This window comes from Erithacus rubecula (genome assembly GCF_903797595.1).
Source record: "Erithacus rubecula genome assembly, chromosome: Z".
NCBI lineage: Eukaryota > Metazoa > Chordata > Aves > Passeriformes > Muscicapidae > Erithacus > Erithacus rubecula.
Window position 1 is genome coordinate 3235300 of NC_136661.1, and position 17931 is coordinate 3253230.

The 17931-nt window shown below is 36.8% G+C and overlaps 1 protein-coding gene across 12 annotated transcripts in view; it reads left to right on the top strand.

Annotated features, from left to right (window-relative positions):
• MPDZ (multiple PDZ domain crumbs cell polarity complex component) overlaps positions 1-17931 on the top strand; it is a 99330-nt gene that overhangs the window by 37594 nt on the left and 43805 nt on the right. For 8 of the 12 annotated variants that reach the window (XM_079330452.1, XM_079330453.1, XM_079330448.1 and 5 more), the window contains exons 17-22: positions 2709-2918; positions 5380-5496; positions 8003-8161; positions 10976-11263; positions 12152-12275; positions 15288-15486. In XM_079330452.1, the coding sequence (XP_079186578.1) occupies positions 2709-2918; positions 5380-5496; positions 8003-8161; positions 10976-11263; positions 12152-12275; positions 15288-15486 (1097 nt within the window). The remainder of the gene's footprint in view (positions 1-2708; positions 2919-5379; positions 5497-8002; positions 8162-10975; positions 11264-12151; positions 12276-15287; positions 15487-17931) is intronic. The other 4 variants (XM_079330449.1, XM_079330450.1, XM_079330457.1 and 1 more) reach the window with 3 other exon arrangements.

The following is a 17931-nucleotide window of genomic DNA, read 5'->3' on the forward strand; positions in this document are numbered from 1 at the left end:
TATGTATTGTAAGGGTAAACATTAATTAAAAAGAAGCAGTGGAGAACTAATCACTGCTGGTAGGCGTTCCAGTAATTACATGACATATTCTTCTCATTGTATTAAGATTACAGATTCTTATGATGATTGTAATACTGGTTCAGAAAAACAGATAATCCATTATATACAAGGGTTTTCAGAAAGCTGTCTTCTAGTGACCCTGAGACAATGAATGATGTAGCCAGCATATTTAGGCATTTAGCCATGTATTTTGCACCTGCAGGAAGGTGTTTAGGGCAAGATCCAATTAAGGACTTAAATGCTTAAAGCAGGATTTACTAAAATCCAGAACTGCAATTCTGAAATCCCTTGCTTAGCTGCTGTCTGTCGGGGACATGCTTAAACATCCCTATCCATTTTGTGTTTGAGTTCACCATACTTGGATGGCTAAACTAGGCTTCTTTGTGTGTCCAAGTGAACAGCTCAGTGCCTCTCTCTTGCCTTCGCTTGGTCAGGATGCCAGAAGAAATACTCCTCCTGTTCCGTTTTCCAGTGGATATTTTTTAATTGAAAGTCAAGTAATTTCTCACTGAGGTCGATGTAGGCTTTTGCTGAGCTGTTTTGTGCTGCTGTGGGGATCAGGTCTCTTTCCAGGTTTCTGTTGAATCTTGTCCATAGGAGTATATTCATTTACATCTGAAGATAACTTCCAGGTGGAAGTTATGGCCCCAGGGCACTCCTTACACTTAAGCTATGGCTTAGATTTTGCATTTGCACACTGATGAGGTGAAGAGCAGTGTAGTGTAACAATGTGAAGGATAAAGGCACAGTCAGGTGTCTTTTATGAAGCTTTGGCTACTCGTTAAAATGTTGCTCACGTTGCTCTGCAGTGAGGCATCACAGATGAGCCTCACTCACAGATAAGCTGCGTGTTTGAAGTCCATGTTAGCACACAGTAAAACGTATTTTTGCTTCAGCCTCTTCTGAACATTAACAGAAATAGTGGGTGAGTATGTGGTTAGTAACTGGATTTTGTTTATGGATAATAGTACTGAAGGCTTGTGGGAAGTGCCTTAAGTTGTTTCATATATTTTTCAAATATGAGTTAGTCTTACAGACTTAGTCAGCTTTCTGAAGCTTTTTTTGATGTAATAGTATTTGTGTGTTGTCATATGTTCTGTCCTTTGATATGCAGTAAAAAAATTTCACTCAGTCACTGAAGTTTTGCTTTCTTTTAAGACTGTGAATAGTAAATTTACAGGGAGATTTATATTTGTATTTTGCTGTTTCCATCAAATTTTCAATTCATTTTCAAGGAGCGGTGACTAAACTTGAGGAGAATTATGTTTTTACTAATACTAATAATTCCTCATGTTTTTTACAATGAGAGGCCTGTAGAAAGGTCCACATAATTTCTAACTGTAAGGAAGACTATCACATCAACTAGAGATGCTTGTTTCTTTTTTTTTTCCCCAAAAATTGTGTAATGCAGTGCCATGTAAAATGACAGTGTAAGTATTTGTTGTTAAAATAATGAAGAAGATGTCAGTTCTCAGGCTCAAGCACTACTTGGAGCACTGCTAGTTGCATTTTGACTTGGGAAGTGGTTTTTTTGTCCATGGCATTACTTTTGCTGTACTAGCTGTCATCAAGGGTTCAGAGTCTTTTTGATGCCCGTCCTTCCTTCCTTCCTTTCCTCCTTCCATTCCTCTCTCCCTCCCTTCCTTCACACTTCTCTCCCAAACCAGCTTTCAGCAATCTCCCTGTTCCCATGGCTTTTTCATGTTGCTTTGATGGTCCCCATCCTTTCAGCTTGACATGGGAACTTGTTGCAGCTGCATGCTGGTTTGTAGATGTTTGCTTTTCTCTGCTTTTGCTATCAGTAAAGCTATTACATGAACACATTTTTGTGTTGGTTTTTTTTTTTTTTTTCTGTTCATGCATTCAAATGAACTGTGTGTTGGAAGTATTAACATGATGTTCCTTGTGAACATAGTTCTGTAAGAATCACACAAATATTTTGCATGTGTGATAATTTTTATAGCACAATTACTTGTTCCTACTGCTAGTATTTGATACTAACTCTTTTTAATAAAAATCAATATATTGGAGGATGGTCATTTAAAAGCAGTTTTCTTTCTTAAAAGCAAACATCACTTTGTTTTATCTTGTCAGTTAGAGTACTATATTGGTATGTTCCTCTCTTATGTAAGTATTTAATTAGGCATGCACAAGACCTTGCCTCTTGGAAACTGCTTTCTCAGTTGAGCAAAATCATGAAGTATAAGACTGGTGTTGAAAATAAGTCATCTGTTCCACTAGAGTGCATGTGTTACATTTTTCCCAGCTCTCCTGTGTCCTCAAACTCTGGGTGTAAAAAGGAGGATGAAGTTTGCAACACTGTTGTTGCAGTCAGAAGTATATGAATTTCTGATGTGCATGGACAACACTGTGCAATTTACTAGTATTTTATATTGGAGATACATGATTATCCTATTACTCTTAGAAAGGAGTAATAATTTTCACATTTAAGAACTAAAAATAAGTGGAAATCTAAATGTATGGACAGAACAGACAGGACGGTTTGCTCCTACTGAAGGTTCATCTAGAGGATAGCAATACTTCTGGTTAATAATGCAACTGGTTAATAAAAGCTCAAAAATAAAAATTCTTCTCTTGAGATATAAAAGACTAAAATTTAAATATTTTTATTCCCATTATTTAATTAGGATCCTGTTGATCCAGCAAACACTGTAATTGTGATTCGCTCATTAGTTCCTGGGGGTGTGGCTGAGCAAGATGGCAGACTTCTTCCTGGAGATCGGCTTATGTTTGTCAACGATATCAACTTGGAAAACGGCAGTCTGGAGGAAGCAGTGCAAGCACTGAAAGGAGCCCCAACAGGAACGGTTAAAATAGGAGTTGCCAAACCATTGCCTGTAAGGATTTGGGAGTTTTGTGTGTACTTCTTATATTATTGAAGCTGATTCATGCTGATCCTGACTTCTCCGTGCATTTTGTGGTTTTTTGGGGTACAGCTGGGTGACCCAACTATTACCTTATGTGTAGGAATGGCCTGGGTAGAATATGAGTGGTGCAGTGATTGCAGGACCCCGAACATCTGACTTGCAGCTGAGAAAACAGCAAAGCACCTTGAAACCAGCAGAATCGTTCAGGGCTGAAAGTTGCCAGGCATAATATTGTACAGTGTACACTTTACATTGTTCTCTGAATGTGTGGAATAGTGACATAAAGTTGTTTTTATTTGATTTGTGTGGAATTTACCAATTCCTTTCATTTGCAAGATATAGTATTGTTACACTTGTTATTCCACTCTGAGAGATTGTTTGATTTGTTCTGGGTGGTGTGTGACAGAAACAACAAAACTTGCAAGAGGTTCAATAACAAATTTTACTTGCAAACTTTAGAACATTAAGATAGAATAATACTTGGCAAATTTTAAAATGTAGGTATTTTTGTTAGAAATGCAACAATATAAAAGCATAAAAAATAACACTTCAGGAAATGTATATGGGAAAAGAAAGAAAAAGAAAGGGTAAGGGTAGAAGGGTATGTAGTCGCTACCCATGCATCCAGTGACAAGACTTGATTGTGGTGATTTCAATGCCCCTTCAAAGCGCTGGCCACAGTCTTGACCCACCCAGGATGGGGGAAACCCACGAGACACAAAGTTCAGTGAATTAATATACTTTCAGGCTAGATGAGAATGCCCAAGTACCTCCCTTGTGGTAGAGTTTTACTGTGTCTCATGTACCACCACAGATAATGAGGCATTTCTGTCTTTGATGGTTTATGATTCCTTAGAGATGTTGCAGCTTCCGCTCAGGTTAGCATAGTTGTGCCAATTATAGTCCATGAGAAGGCATGGATACCTTCAGGCTTTGTGTGAGTGTGTCTTCAAATCTCCAGAGGGGTTTTCACACCTGAGCCACTTGTGAAAGGACATGATAATGTCCTTGTGAATAGCCATGATAAAAAGCACTGTCCCACCTCGCAAGATTTGCTTTTTACCAGCCTCTTGCCTTTTGGGGCTCAAAACCCAGCTTGTAGACTCAGATGATGAGTGTTCACTCCCTTTGCAGCTGTGTGCTTACTTTGGTCAGCAAAGCACCTGCTTCTTCTGCAAATGTTTGACACATTGACCATTAACATTCCAGTCCCTCACAAGTATCTATGAAAATTTTGTATTTAAACAGTGCACTTTGTTTATGTAATAGTGTGTAGTCTTCAGTTTGTATGCATCTAATTGGTTATTTCAGGCTTGGTTTTATAAGGTAATCTGGAACAACTAGAAAAAGAAGGTTAAAGATCACTGAGAGAGTCACTGAGACAGTATAGCAGTAAGAACACTATTGAACAAGCATCCCTGATGGGTTAAATTCAAATCGGTAGAATGGCATTAGTTCATACATACAAGGAAGATACCTTTCTCTATGTTAGTAAGCTCAAGCACAGTTTTAGCGGTTCATTTTTTGCTTTCCATGAATTGATAACCTTGTAACCCTTGTGGATGTAGATACCAAATTTTCATTCTTAGCAGATTACTTTGTGAGGAGAGTGGGAGAGAATGGCTGTTGGTTAAGTTCCCAGAAACTTTGCTTTTCATAGTAACATTTTAACTTCCTCTGCTAGATTAATTTTTTTTGTTGGAGACTCCATTTAATTGCAATCAAAACTTCATACTCTAGAAGATGGCACTCTAAAATAGAAAATGCACAGGGGTTTTGTTTCTGTTCCCAAAAATTGTATACATATGGCATTTGTACTTCAATATTTCATGTATTATGCTTGCCAAATAATTAAACAATAATCCCTGCTTCTTTTGCAGTACTGGACAAATGCACCTCCTATCAAAGTATGTTGGAAAAAATTATTGGTTTATAGTCAGAATTGTGTTTTGTCCTGCAGAGGCTGAGAGATACAACCATAAAACACAGAGAATAAATAAAAGAAGTCTTCCTACCTGCAAGCAGGTTTTCTCTGTGGCTAGCAAGATTATAAAGACCTCTCCTGTTAGGCTCTTTTTCTGTTGGCAGGTGCAATGGCAGTTTCAATATATCTTTATTAAGACCAGAGATTGAAAATGAGCCTAGACTTGTAGGTTTTGTGGTATACCTGTACATGTGGTATACCTGGTCAGGCCTTTTTCATTACTTGGGGTTTCAGAATGAGGTGTGAAGCTGAATCAATTCAGGTAAATTTGAAAGAAGAAATTGTCTCTTTACCCACTGAATACTGTGACTGTGATTGAAATTATCTCTTTGCTGCATCTGGAATCCATTTGCCTTTCTAAACAGCCCCCTGCCCCCTCGCAGAATGCACTCTGCACCTGCTGTGTCCAGGCCACTCATCCGACTCAGAGCTTCGTTCTTTCTGCAGCTTTCACCTGAGGAGGGCTATGTCTCTGCTAAGGAAGATTGCTTTTTCTACACTGCACAGTCACTTGAGGAGGAGGGGCCAGCTGATGCAGCCCTCTTCCATGCTGAGCTGGCTCTGGTTAGTGGCCCAATTTACCACAGATTTTTTCAGTCTTTGCATTTTGTAGTGAAAGGGGTTGCCTTATCACTGTCCATGCTTATTTTTTGGTGTTTGCTGTCTCCACATTACTCATCCACTGTAGGTGGGATGGATTCTGATTTTGTAGAAACTGACATCTAGAGATTACAGCTTTCTGCATGAGCTGTGAATCTGGCCTGTGATGAGGAAAAAAATATTTTTTGATGTTGTCAGAAGTGCATGGCTATCCACTTGTCCTTGCATGCACTGAGCAGTTCTTTGGAAATCTCAGCTTTTTAGAGTAATGTTCATGTGCTCATTTTTCTCTGTATCATAATGCATCACTTTACTGTGGAAAGTTTTTGATTTCCCTTTTTGCATGTAATCCAGCCTTACAGGGAACATTGTCTTCAAAAGCTGCAAATACTTCCTCCTAATAATATTCTTCAGCCTTCAGCATCAATCAGTGATTATGAGATTTACAAGGTCAAAAGGTGTTCACTTGTACAAACAATGCGGCTTACCTGAGCATTCAGTGCCTTACATAGCCCAGAAGTTACCAATAAGAACTCAGATTAAAAAAGACACAGGAACTAGGGCACTACAAAAAAGCAAAAAAACCCAAAAAAAACCAAACCCAACCCCTCCTCCCACAAAATAAAACAATCAACCTAGAATACACTTGTTTATGTATATATTCCAAATGTGTATTCTCATGGTTGTTTGTTTTGCTCTGGGTCTGCTGTTGAAATTATTAGGCCTTCATTTTCTGGGGACTTGAGAAGGGAAACAGCTTCTAAACACCAGAATTTGGCTCATTAGAGAAAACCTCAAAATTCAACAAACCCCTGAAATTGATCCTGTCTGGGTGATAATCTCTGCATTGCTCCTTCTAGGAGGTTTGTTGTTTAGTTTTTTTTTCACATTTGCTGGTGACAAGCTGGCTTAATAACTTGCCTTCAAAGAAGACTGCATATTTTTAATTCTTCAGTTTGTTACCTTTAGCAATTAGGTAATAGTATTTGTCTGGCTCCATTCATTGACAAGAAGCATGAGTTTTATATTCTAAATAACCTTTAATTAAAGAAAGATGTGTTGAAATTATCAGATTAAAATTGTCAAAAAATTTTACTTCCATCTGTGGCTCCTATTAAAAAAAACTTCTGAAAAAAAGTAATGAAAACACATGCATAATGAAGTTGTCAATCAGGTTTGTCAGTTGTCTAATTAAACGTGCAAAATAAGAAACTAAACGTGCAGTCACCCAGCTGAAGATATGTTTTGAGAGTGCACATATGAGATACTGTTTTTCATAGACAGATCTGAACTCAGATTTTACATATATGTCCTGAATTTTCACAATACTTTTTTTAGGGTATGGCTTTTGTAAAACAAATACACATTTTCAAGAAGATGAGCTGAGAGTAAGTTACAGCAAAGAAGCAGTTTGGATTAGCAGTTAAATCTGTAGGCTTGAAATAATTTTTTAAAAAATCCTTTTTACCTTGAAAAGGAATCAATGTGTTGAATTACTGCAGATAGTTACTACTGCTATAGTGGATTCATAATACAATTAACCGCAGGGGCTGAAAAACAAGTTAGATCCCATCTCTGTAAATGGGTGTACTCATCTGCTTCATACAAGTTGATGATATGGGCATGGCTCTTAACCCAGTGATCATTTTTGTTAGCCTGCACTATGTTCTTGAGCTCTGCTGGGGAGATGAAATATTAATCAAAGTGTAGTGTATAAAGCACTATAAATTAGGGATTTAAAGCTTAATTTTATTCTTTAGAATAAAATATTTAAAAGAATATGAGTCATGGAAGAACTATATTTCATTAAAGAAAGGCAAAAAAACAACTCATATCAATATCTGAAACTCTTAATAATTTTATTTCTCATGTAAGAGAAATAGGAATATAGGAATGCCCATAGTAAGCTTGTTGTCAAAAGCCAAGTAATTTAAAATCTGTTTAAAAAATTACATAATGAATTTTTCATATAAATGCACTTTAAAGCACTGCAGTTTCTACATTGTTTCTAAAAGAGTATAAAAATAACTGAGCCAAAGTTGACTCAAGGGAACATTGTTGATATGTGGCACCAAGTGAAACTCAATTTTTTCTGTGCTGATTTTTGTAAAAGAAAATTAAAAAGAAAATAAAAGCCCCAAAGAAATATAGGCATCAAGAAGTACAGAAGAATTTTTCCCAACACTTTGTACCTCTCTTACTAGTTATGAGCATGCCTCAGCCCCACAATTTACTCTGGTTCAGACTCTTGCTTTATTTCAGATATTCTTTGCAACCTTTGAAGAAGTAGTAACACAGATTTACTGTAAGCAGAAAATTTTCCTACTGCACTGTGCAAATTCAATTTCAATCTAAAACATGGAACAAAAAAGAAGAAAAGTATCAGTGTGTAGTGGCTGGTGTGCATGTGTTTGGGGCTTATGTGGTGTGATGGCAACAGCCTGGCTGATTGAATTGCTTTTGTTGTTAGGTGGACTCTGGTGAGGCAGATCTAGCGGATGAGTCCACCTTTGAATCACAGTATTCTCTAGAGAGAGACGTCTTCCAGGATTCAGTGACAGCTCTGCATGACAGTGCCTGTAGCAGTGAGGTGAACAACGGCTTCTCTCTTCCGTTATCAACTCCAAAGGTAAAATCCGGGCTGGTTTTATTGATGGCAAGCTTTGATTTTAAGTGTGAGCAGGCTGTATTATCAGATATAAATCTGTGTCATCCTGGTTTAAAATACTGTATTTGCTACCAGGGTAAAATTTTGTTTAGAGTAGTGCTGATGTCTTTGAGATGTCTTTGTTGAAGAGCGAAACAGATAGAAGGCGCAAAGCTTGCATTTTTGCTAGACGGAGCATGATTTCGCCAGGGTATGGTGAAATGTTTGTAGTAGTAAGGATGTGGTGGAGCAGTCTGCTAGAAAAATAAAATGGTCATTCAAAGCATAGTAAAGAGTAGTAACACAAAATTACTCTGTTGCTCTAGATTTTAGTATGACAAGCAAGAGTAAACTTTCATCCTGATTTTTGCTTTTATGCTTTATAATTAGTATGTTTCTGTGGTTTTGAATGCTTTTGAATTATTGTTGTTGTAATTATAAGTAAATCCATATATATCAAAACCCTGCTAATAAATTTGAGGTAAGGTAAAAAATAATTTAAGAGTATTAATAAAATCAGTAGCTTCTTTGGTTCTTGGTTACATACCCATAATGATCTGATTGTGTTTTTTTTCTTTCTTTCTGTGATTTTTCATGTTCTTTTTTTTTCTGTTAAATCTTGATCTATTTCACTAACCTAGAGCTTTCCAATTCCATTCTCCTAGCAGTCTTCATTGAAAATCACTGGGTTTTCAGTCTGTGGTCTTGAATAGAGTAGCTGCTGCTTTTTCTGCCGCAACTGAGCTGCAGTAACTCCCATTAACCTTTCTGGAACATGTTTAGCCCTTATGAGGTGCTGGTTAGAAAGCTAGATTCATCTTCTAATGGTTTCTCCTAATCCACAGAAGAGCACATCTCTGCTGTGCCAGTGGGACAGCTTGCATTGTTTAACTCCGTAATTGTTACTTAAGTGGATTATGCATTTTACATGCTTAGGAGTGTTTTGTGAGATAGAGACTGGATTTACATTATATATCACACTGAGGCTCTAGAAAGTGTTTAGTTATTTTCACCGTTGACTTAAAGATAGCTTTGGTTTACATGCCATGGTCCTGACTTTTCAGTGTTCATCGCTGTACACCAGTATGAAGTGACTATTAAGTTCTTATCAAGTAACCTTTCGTGATTCAGAAAGCTAATGTAGTGGAAAAATCTGTCCATTCATTAAGAATTTTGAAGCTAGTGAAATGCAGTAAGAATTAAAATATCACCATTTGATGCTGTGATGAATGCAGAGAGATATTTTAGTTATTTCTGGCTACAGGGCAGTTGGTGGATTCTGAGTGGCACTTTGGTGTCACATTTAAAATAGGTGCTGGAAAACATACTTAAAATAATGCAGATGCTCTAGTGAAGCCACATATTACTATGGATATGAATTCATAGAATAGTGTTTATCCTTATAAATTGCTGCATTGGCTTTTCCTTAAGTGAAACAAAAATAAAAATGAGTATATGATGCAATATGTATATGGCATATGAAATAAATGTTGAGTGTGATTTGAGCTTGTTTTCTCTGATCTGGAAATTTGCTACAAAACAGACTTAAAAGTAGATGTCCCTGTATTTGAAACCTTATCAAATAATTTAAATAGATTATAGTATCGCATTCTGTTTTCAAAAAGGTAGGAAATTATGTCATTGATTATATCATGCAGATTAGTTATATTTAGGCTCTGCTCAATTATCTTCTCAGCTGTTACTTAAACCACTTATTTACTGGTAAGACTTTTTTGATTTTTGTCTGAGGACAGAATGAGCAGGTATGAACTTCATGAAAGTTGGCAAAAATGAATTCTAAAGCTCTTGAGACAAAATGTTGCAGAATTTCCCCAAATCCTAGGAAGCTTGTCTCCCCAGCTTTTTGGAGAAGCAGTAGAACAATTAATAGGACCAGTGGATAACAACTAAGACAGATTGAGGTAGTTGACTTTGAGTTCTTTTATTGCATTTCAGAAAAAGATCCCTAATATTCATACAGACCCTCTAAGTCCTAAACTTAAAAGTCTTTGATATATCTTCTTAAAATGTAATGGCCTACATGTTTTTAAAATAACTTACCTTTAAAAGGTCAGCTAGAGAATGTTTGAAGTTTTTTGTCTTTTCCAGAGTGTTGTGATTATTGAAATACCTTGAAACATTTCAAAGGCAGGGCCTCAGAATCTTGGAAGTCTAAACAAATATGTAGAGAGCTTAGTCCTACTAATGCAGCCATAATTGGCAGCTTTGCAAAAATTATTAACTGCTAAGTTTTTGCCATTGCATTATTTTTTTTCATTGTTGTCACGTTTCAAATTCCCCACATTCACCTTTTGCTGAGGCTTGACCAAGTTTTTACTTGTCAGTCTTTCTGAGGAAGAGAAATTTTAATACGTTTCTGGTCAGTTAAATGGATGATAACATTGCGTTCTTATTGTCTGAGCTGCCTGAAATTGCTCTTTGCTTGCTGAGTGTGCTGAAATTAAATACATTAGTCTTGCAAAGTTTTTTCAGTTTTCACTGAAAAACAAGTGGATGCTTTAATTTTAAAAACTTACTGGAGTTATTCAAGATAGAGTTAGTAACTTGTTTTACTGATTTCTGGTACTATTCAACAGACAAAATTGTCAAAAAACTCAAGTTCATTTTATAGTAGAATGAATGCTTTTAGGGAATTGCAATGAGGTGGATCTTGCTGCTCAGTAGTATGTTTAAATTCTGTGAGATTAGTTTTCATTCAAGATTTTAGCATGACATGTGGTTTTGAATTATACTACAAATGAATGGTGATTGCTCATTGTCTCCTGTGTTGAACAGTCTGTTGGAGAGGAATGCCCAAATGCTGCAGCTGATTTCCATGTATCTGAGAAGAATCTGTACAACATGAATCTGAATCAGAGACTGAGAGATGAAAAGTCTGTACCGGATAGTAGCCTGGAAACTGCAAGTGATTTTACTACTACAGATCTTCTGACTCTGGAGGTTTCGGATATCAACCAAAATGAAAGTGAAAATGCAGCAACGTGGACTGGATCTCAGACAGCATCAGAAATTATACTAAATACAAACCTTGCTACCACTACACAGCTTGATCCCAGTGAAAAAGTAATTTGCCTCTCTTTTTTTTAACAATAATTAAAAAAAAAACATACAAGAAGCCTGTAATTACATCGAATAATTTCCTGCAGGAATTGTTACAGGCCATTAGCTATGTATATTTCTTTGATTATTAATGTCCTTCAGATGTGTTAGCTCACATCAAAACTTTGGGATACAGACATTTCCAAAATAGGACATCATTATGTTATCAGGATAGTATTTTCTCGGAGGTTGACAGTACAAGGTATATCCAAGTCTTCCCAGGCCTTGCATCATTAGATACTGGTGGACCACAGTATACACCCTGGGCAGGATAGGGGAGTTTTCTTAGCCCTTGTTAACCTTCTCAGGGGCATGAGTTCAAGGTGCGCAGCTGGAATTGGGCCTAGGAAGCCAAGGAGGGTGGTGTGAGTGTCTTACCATCATGGTGTTCTTGCCAGCCTGTGCAGTTCAGTTTGCAAACTGACCTGTGATGCTGCAGTGGGAAAACATAATTTTCCCTTATATGACAGTCACTGTAACATGTGTTTCTTATTCTATTCAGTGATTTATTGAGAAATGCTTAAAAGAGCTGTAATTTCCTAGAAAATTTGTTACTTTAGTACTGCCAATTGTCAGACATCTGTAGTGAATTAATCTGAAGCCCTTCAATTCCTTCTACTAATTTCTATGTCCCTAAATTAAAATTACGCTTTGTGATACATTTGGTATATTGCCTGAATGAAAACAGCAATCATCATGTTAATTTAATGAACTGACTTTTCCAAAGACTGTATAGAATCTGACTTAATTATGTGCATTGCTTTTGTGTAAAGCAAAAGGAGTTGAGATCAGTATGACCAATCATATTTTTATGTTGGCAATCAGAATTGGTGTTGTTTTCCCTTACATTAGGATCAATTGCTTTTAATGGAGAAGAGATGCCCACTACCTTTGGAGGGAAGTTCCACACTCTCAAATTCAGTCAAAAACATGTATGAGAAGACTATTACTATTGCAAAAGGCAATTCAAGCCTAGGTAAGTTAGTGAACTTTTTTTGTAAATTGTTCAGGAATATGGCTTTTGGGTTCCTTTGTATGTTCCATGTTTTATTAGTAAAAACTAAATATTTTTCATTTAGTGGGGACAAAATATTCATTCTTTGCTGTTCTTGTGCTGTTTGACTGTGATGGCACTGGATCCATTTCCTGTCACTGTGAAGAAAAAAGTGAAATGTGCAGCCTCACTGAGAATTTTTCATCCCATAAAGGAATTTAGTCTTTCCTAAATGTTAACAGAACAGTTTTAATGCACTGTTTTTCAATGTACTAATATAGTGAAAAAAACAAGATATAGCCAAGGAATGCTGTAGAAGAACACTATGATCAAAGAGCTGCAGATGAGACTTTCAAATATTTGTAAACACAAAATGGTCTCGCTTCCTGAGGATGGTCAAAATGGGCTGAAAAAGCTGCTTGCTTCCTTGCCTCAAATTTGTACTTGAATCTAAAGTGCCTCAGTGTTTCTGAAAATCATGTCACTGATAAATTTAATGGGTAGTATTTTTGGCTTAAATATATTATCATTTTATAGTGAAGTTCAAAGTTTTTAGATTTCTGCAATCTGTAACTTCCTGGGCATACTGACTAGAAACACATATTGAAGTGAGCACAAACAACAGATGATAATATTTTCACTGTTCTATCCTGCTCTCAGGTGTGGCCCTGGGCAGTGTGAGGGGGAGAACAAGAATAGAACCCTCCCAGAGCCCGCGCCAGCAAGGCTTTGAGTTGAAAGGCAGTGATGCATCCTTCCTGTTCATGGTTTGCGTGTTCATTTAGTTTGATTTAGTTTCCTGGTGCTGTTTCTTTCCACCAAATGCATATCTTGAAGGCTCTCTGGGATTGGTAGGGCAGGACTTTGTGTGGGTGCTGGCTATTAGCAGTAACTCCTTGTTGTCCACAGAACTGGATGTTTAAAAACAGTCCTAAGTTAGGGTTTCCTTGCTGTGCAGAGATGGGTGTCACTTTTTTGCAGCCGTGGTGCTGTATTTCAGTGGGCATCTCGACCTGGAATAAACTGCATTCTGATGGTTGAATGCTCAGTCTGCCATGTATCACCTTCATGAAACAGCCATCCTTCAAAATAGATCTTGTTTAAAATCAGAGTCTGAAATATAGAAACAAGTAGAAAAGGCTGATACGGGTATAAAGTTTATCTTATGAGAGGCTTGGTTAACTGCTGCCTTTACTGGCCTTGTTGCCAGGCTGTATAAACTGCAGGTCACATTGCATTTTGAAGCATCTTGATTTTGTTAAAAAAAGGTTGCTTTGCAATGAACTCTTCATTCAGTGGTGTAGATTTTCATTTATGTGTATGAGTATTTTAAGTGCAGTGAACATCAAAGCAAATTTCATGTCAAGCATAATATGGCATGAAAATACAAACTTGGGGCAGGGTCCATATTGGCAGACATTTTATGCAGAAAAAATAAGACTGGTCTTGACATGTACAAAATACAAATGTGAATGTTTATATTTTTTCTGGCTTTTAACTAGCATTTTTCTTCCGGTCTGAGTGTGCTCTGGCCTAGGAAGCAGCCTGGACACAGTGACCAATTTACACACGTGGCTGCATTGTTTTTACCTTTCATTTTTAAAAAAAAATCTAAGTCAAGACCTATGAATGATGTTGAAAGCTGGAGCTGCATCAATTAAATTAGTTGAGAACTGGCACTTCTTTTTTCCTTTTAAATATCACTATGTCACCCATATTTTACAGCAGCTCTTTAATGCTAGCCATTGCTGGCATTCTAACATTTTGACTGTGATATTTTTCTACAGTGAGAGGCACCCAAATGCAGAAGAGCTGACATACCATTGTTCTGCAAAAAATTTGGCAACTTTACAGTGACATTTGCATTTCTAACCTGAAGCTGTCAGTATCCAAAGTGTGGCATCAGCCTTCTGTAATCTGTAATGACATAATCTGTAATGATGTCAGCATAGAAAAAGGCAAAGGGAGTCTGTTGTATGTGTGATGTTTTTCTAAAATGCTATTACACTACACTCAGTAATGTATGCTACTATTAACCAAACAGCAAAGTTAGGTTCAGAATTTCAAACTACATTTCAGAAAAATAAAATTTTTTATTAAGCAGTATTAAGATAGTGGAAGTCCATTGGGTGGAATTCAAGTGTTCCAGCCCAGCAGTTTCCACTGCCTTAGCGAAGAACTAAATTTTTCCTGAAACTGTTATTAGGGTCTGTTTCATGTGCACCAACTGCCTGAAGATAACAGTGATAACTCAGGTATGTAGGAAGAGTCATGATAACACATGAAGACCATCATAAGTCAGTCCCTATAGGTTCCCCATGGGAGAGGAGGGGTCAAGAGCATATATGTCTTATTTCCCATTACTGGAAAGAAAGTGGATAATATTAAGAAGCAATATCCTTCTCTGCCACAGGTACAATACTGATTTAACTAAAATATTGGTTATATCCCGTTGGCATTATGCAGGCTTTCACAGAAGACAGGGTGCTCTTCAGGGTCTGAGCTATGGCCCACATAGGAGAGTGGGAAGGCAAGGGCACCATCTCAGTGGTATCTGATTCATGCTTTCTGTTGAAAATAAGTGTGTATATGTTTTGTCCTATTAATTACCTGTTTAATCATTTCACTTTCTTTCCAAAGAGAGTTGTCATAAACAAGAGGGAAATGTGTATAAACTCAGTGAGCCATTAGAGGAGTGATGATTTTAGATAGTTTTTAAGCAAATTCATTATCTTTCGTATTTTTTTGCTTAAATATTCCATAGTCTTCATTTTTCTTGTATTGAGCTACATATGTGAACTGACAACAAGATAAAATTGCTGTGATTTGTAGTTGCTGTCTCAAAGGGGGAGAGTAAGAGCAACATATATAGGCTTGGTGGTACTGGTAGGTCGGCTGACTTTTCCTTTCGCTGTGCTCCAGGTTACATTTTTTATTTTGGTATCCAGATCTGTGGCTCAAAGACATTAACTGTTTCATGTGTTTTTTCTGTAGGGATGACAGTAAGTTCCAATAAAGATGGTTTGGGAATGATAGTTCGCAGTGTTATCCATGGAGGCTCAATAAGTCGTGATGGACGGATTGGTGTGGGGGACTGCATCCTGTCCATTAATGAAGAGTCTACCACTAATTTAACCAATGCACAAGCCCGGGCTATGCTGAGACGACACTCACTCATTGGACCAGACATAAAGTAGGTAAAACTAGATGATGAATTATGGTAAGGAAAAACTGATAATCAATTTTTCTTTAATTCAGGCAGGTATTTGAAATGAAAATGTTGTTGTTACACATCAATTTACCTTTAAGTTGCAGCATCAGGTGGATAATTTAGATTACATTTCCATGGATTTCAAAGACGAGATTATTTGCGTGAGAAGCTTCAGATATTCTTAGAAATCACTTTCATGAGAATCATCATTATTGCTGCTCTGCCTAGTTTTATTGAAAGAGTAGGATTAGACAGAATTTTGCGCTCATAGGATGACTCTTAAAATTTTCTCAAGATGTTTGAGGTTCTTGAAGGTGGACTGTCATGACCATTGCACAAGTAATTTTGTTCAGTTTTTTTAATGGATTTTGGATTTGGGTGCCAGATAGAAAGTATGAAATATGATGTTAATGCAGAAAATTAATGCTTAAAATATATCCATGACAAGCAGTAGAAACACTGTTTTTTGTAGTCACCTCCAATTTTTTATTAGTACATATGAATGAGCTGTTGCTGTTGTGATAACTGTCTGCTCTTGGTAGTAGTAGTTTTAAATTTCCAATAATGAATACAAGTTTTGAGAAATCTACTTGAGAAAGTTGTTTCTTCTCAGGTTTACACAATTTACATTTTAACTGCCCTAAAGCACAATTCTTTCTAGTTGCTGTAGTTGTGGAATTAACTTTGCTCACAAGGACCATCTGGAAATAAGGCTGTTCCTGAAGATGTGGGTAGAACTATGGACACACCAATGCTGAGTTTACAGCTTCAAAACCTAGTGGCTGTTTTCTCTGTTTACCCTGTGGTAACATTGAGTGGGTCAGATATGGAAATGGATTAATGGAGTTGTTGGTAATAGAAGCCTCTACTTATTTGAGAGGGAGGCCTTCAAAGAATCAGTTCAGTCCCAATGTGGTTAAGGGTAACTCTGGTTAGAACTGAGTTCAGAATGGACAGCAGGGCCTTCCGCACTCAGAAGTATTCTAGCTTGCAAGAGACCTAGTATTTTGGGAGCAGGTGGTCAAAGTACCTTCACTATTGGTACTAGGTTTACTTGTCTGCCCCATTGCTGTCTTGCATTTAAGATTATGATTTAATGTAGGCTTGTTTCAATAAAGGGATATGCTCATGTAATGAATTAAATTATTGGTAATGCTGTCAGGAGTATAAGCTAGTCAGTGTTGATAAAGTGTGTGACATTGGTTATTACTGTAGGCTTCCAAACTGTGACTCGCAACTGTCATGATTGAAATTGATTGTATGTGAATGTGTGTGTACATCTGCTTAGAGACACAAATGCTGCAGCACCATTCTTCTATGAGGAGTCTTCTTTTAGTGCTGTAGATTGTGATCAAGTATAGGTATGTTCATTATTTATACTTATCCCTTTATAGCTGCAGTATTTTATGCTGTGTGACTACAAGTTTTATTTTGTAGTGTTATTCTTTTTTAGATATGTTGGAAATACTAAAATCTTGCCTTAGATGCGGATATTCAAATTTTCCAGAGAAGGCATCCCTTTTCTAAAAGATATTTTAGAAAAGGGGCAGTTGCTATTCATATTCTTACTCAAATTTTTTGTCTTTTGTTTTGTATTTCTGTTCTTTGTTGCATTCCTATGACAAGTTTTAAAATGAAACCAGCTTCTCCACCTTAGAAACAGAAAAACCATATCCTTTGGTAGCTTCTAAAGGAGTCTTGCAAGAAAAATTACAGTATTTTTGGAACTGCCTAATTTTGCTGTAAAACTATTCAGCATAATCAAACTTTTCTTTAATTTTTAACTTGAGGGAGCAGTACAGGATCCCAGAAAAATCTTATAATGCAAACATGCAGATAAAATCCCAAATCACAAATTGGGATATGAGGAGCTTCATGTTAAGATAGTTCTTTATATTTGCTGAGAAGGATATTCAACCCTTTCCTGTTCTTCTCCCATATTTATCAGTTCGGAGCTAATGTGGCACATCACCTTGCAGCATTTTTGATTTCAGGGCCATCGTTTCAAAGATTTAAGTTGAATCTCTTTGGTATCTTCCTTAGAAAACAAGGGTATGCTAGCACTCATACATGACCAACGAGATATCATTCCCCTTAGTCCTTACTGTAAAATTTATCCCTTAACTTTTAGACTGAGCTTTTTTGAGGTTGCAGAGTGTCCCCAAAAAGTGATTAAGCATATTTATTTTGCTTCCAAAGCTGCATTTTAAACAGTAGCAAATAGTATTTGCAGAGAAGACACCAAGGTGTTCTTAATGGCCATGTAAAAGCATTATTTAATTCTATTAAAGGATATTTGTTTTGAACAGTTTGAGAACCAGCAGTCTGAGTTTCAGATTTGTGTATTTAATTTTTTCCCTTCTGTTTGTAAAAAACCAGATGTGTGGCCCTACCAAATGAATTCTGTTTCACTTCTCACTCTAACTT